Source organism: Glossina fuscipes, unplaced genomic scaffold (assembly GCF_014805625.2).
Source record: "Glossina fuscipes isolate IAEA_lab_2018 unplaced genomic scaffold, Yale_Gfus_2 27, whole genome shotgun sequence".
NCBI classification, from domain to species: domain Eukaryota; kingdom Metazoa; phylum Arthropoda; class Insecta; order Diptera; family Glossinidae; genus Glossina; species Glossina fuscipes.
This window is the reverse complement of record NW_023998422.1, coordinates 9,262,995-9,263,849: the sequence shown is the minus strand read 5'-3', so window position 1 is coordinate 9,263,849 and position 855 is coordinate 9,262,995. Positions and strand designations below refer to the sequence as shown.

The 855-nt window shown below is 41.6% G+C and overlaps 1 protein-coding gene across 1 annotated transcript in view; it reads right to left on the bottom strand.

Annotated features, from left to right (window-relative positions):
- Window positions 1–855, bottom strand: part of LOC119635959 (heat shock 70 kDa protein cognate 5) — a 4,089-nt gene that overhangs the window by 1,350 nt on the left and 1,884 nt on the right. Inside the window, 3 exon segments of the mRNA XM_038031005.1 lie at window positions 1–126; window positions 128–761; window positions 821–855. The exon segment at window positions 1–126 is cut by the window's left edge and continues 321 nt beyond it; the exon segment at window positions 821–855 is cut by the window's right edge and continues 101 nt beyond it. Coding sequence (XP_037886933.1) covers window positions 1–126; window positions 128–761; window positions 821–855 — 795 coding nt within the window.

Genomic DNA, 855 nt, shown 5'->3' with positions numbered 1-855 from the left:
TTCACGTTCACCCTGATGTACTTTAATTTCTACTTGAGTTTGCCCATCAGCCGCAGTCGAGAATACCTGGGATTTCTTAGTGGGAATTGTTGTGTTGCGAGAGATTAGACGGGTAAAAACACCCCCCCAAAGTTTCAATACCTAACGACAGAGGTGTAACGTCCAATAACAAAACGTCGGTAACATCACCAGCCAAAACACCTCCTTGGACAGCTGCTCCCACGGCTACGGCTTCATCAGGGTTTACAGAACGTGATGGTTGACGACCAAACAATTCTTGAACAGTCGAATGCACTTTAGGCATTCTTGTCATCCCACCAACCAGCAACACTTCCCCGATATCAGATTTAGATACCTCAGCATCAGACAAAGCTTTTTGACACGGTTGTATGGTACGCTTAATCAACTCGCCTACTAGGCTTTCCAATTTAGACCTAGTCATTTTCAAATTCATATGCTGAGGGCCTGAGGTATCCATAGTTAGGTAAGGTAAATTAATATCGGTCTGATGCGAGGAAGATAATTCGCACTTGGCTTTTTCGGCAGCTTCCTTAAGACGTTGCATTGCGATCGAATCCTTTGTTATATCAATGCCGGTATCACGTTTAAATTCGCTAACCAAAAAGTCAACAATTGCATTATCGAAATCTTCGCCACCTAACATGGTGTCGCCATTCGTAGATTTCACTTCGAACACTCCTTTTTGAATCTCCAAAATTGATATATCAAATGTTCCGCCACCCAAATCATAAACAGCAATGCTAAGGTGTATAATAGTTGAGAAAAAGAGGGAAGAATTCAAAAAATATATACACCTTACATTTTATCATCGGTCTTATCCATGCCATAAGCCAA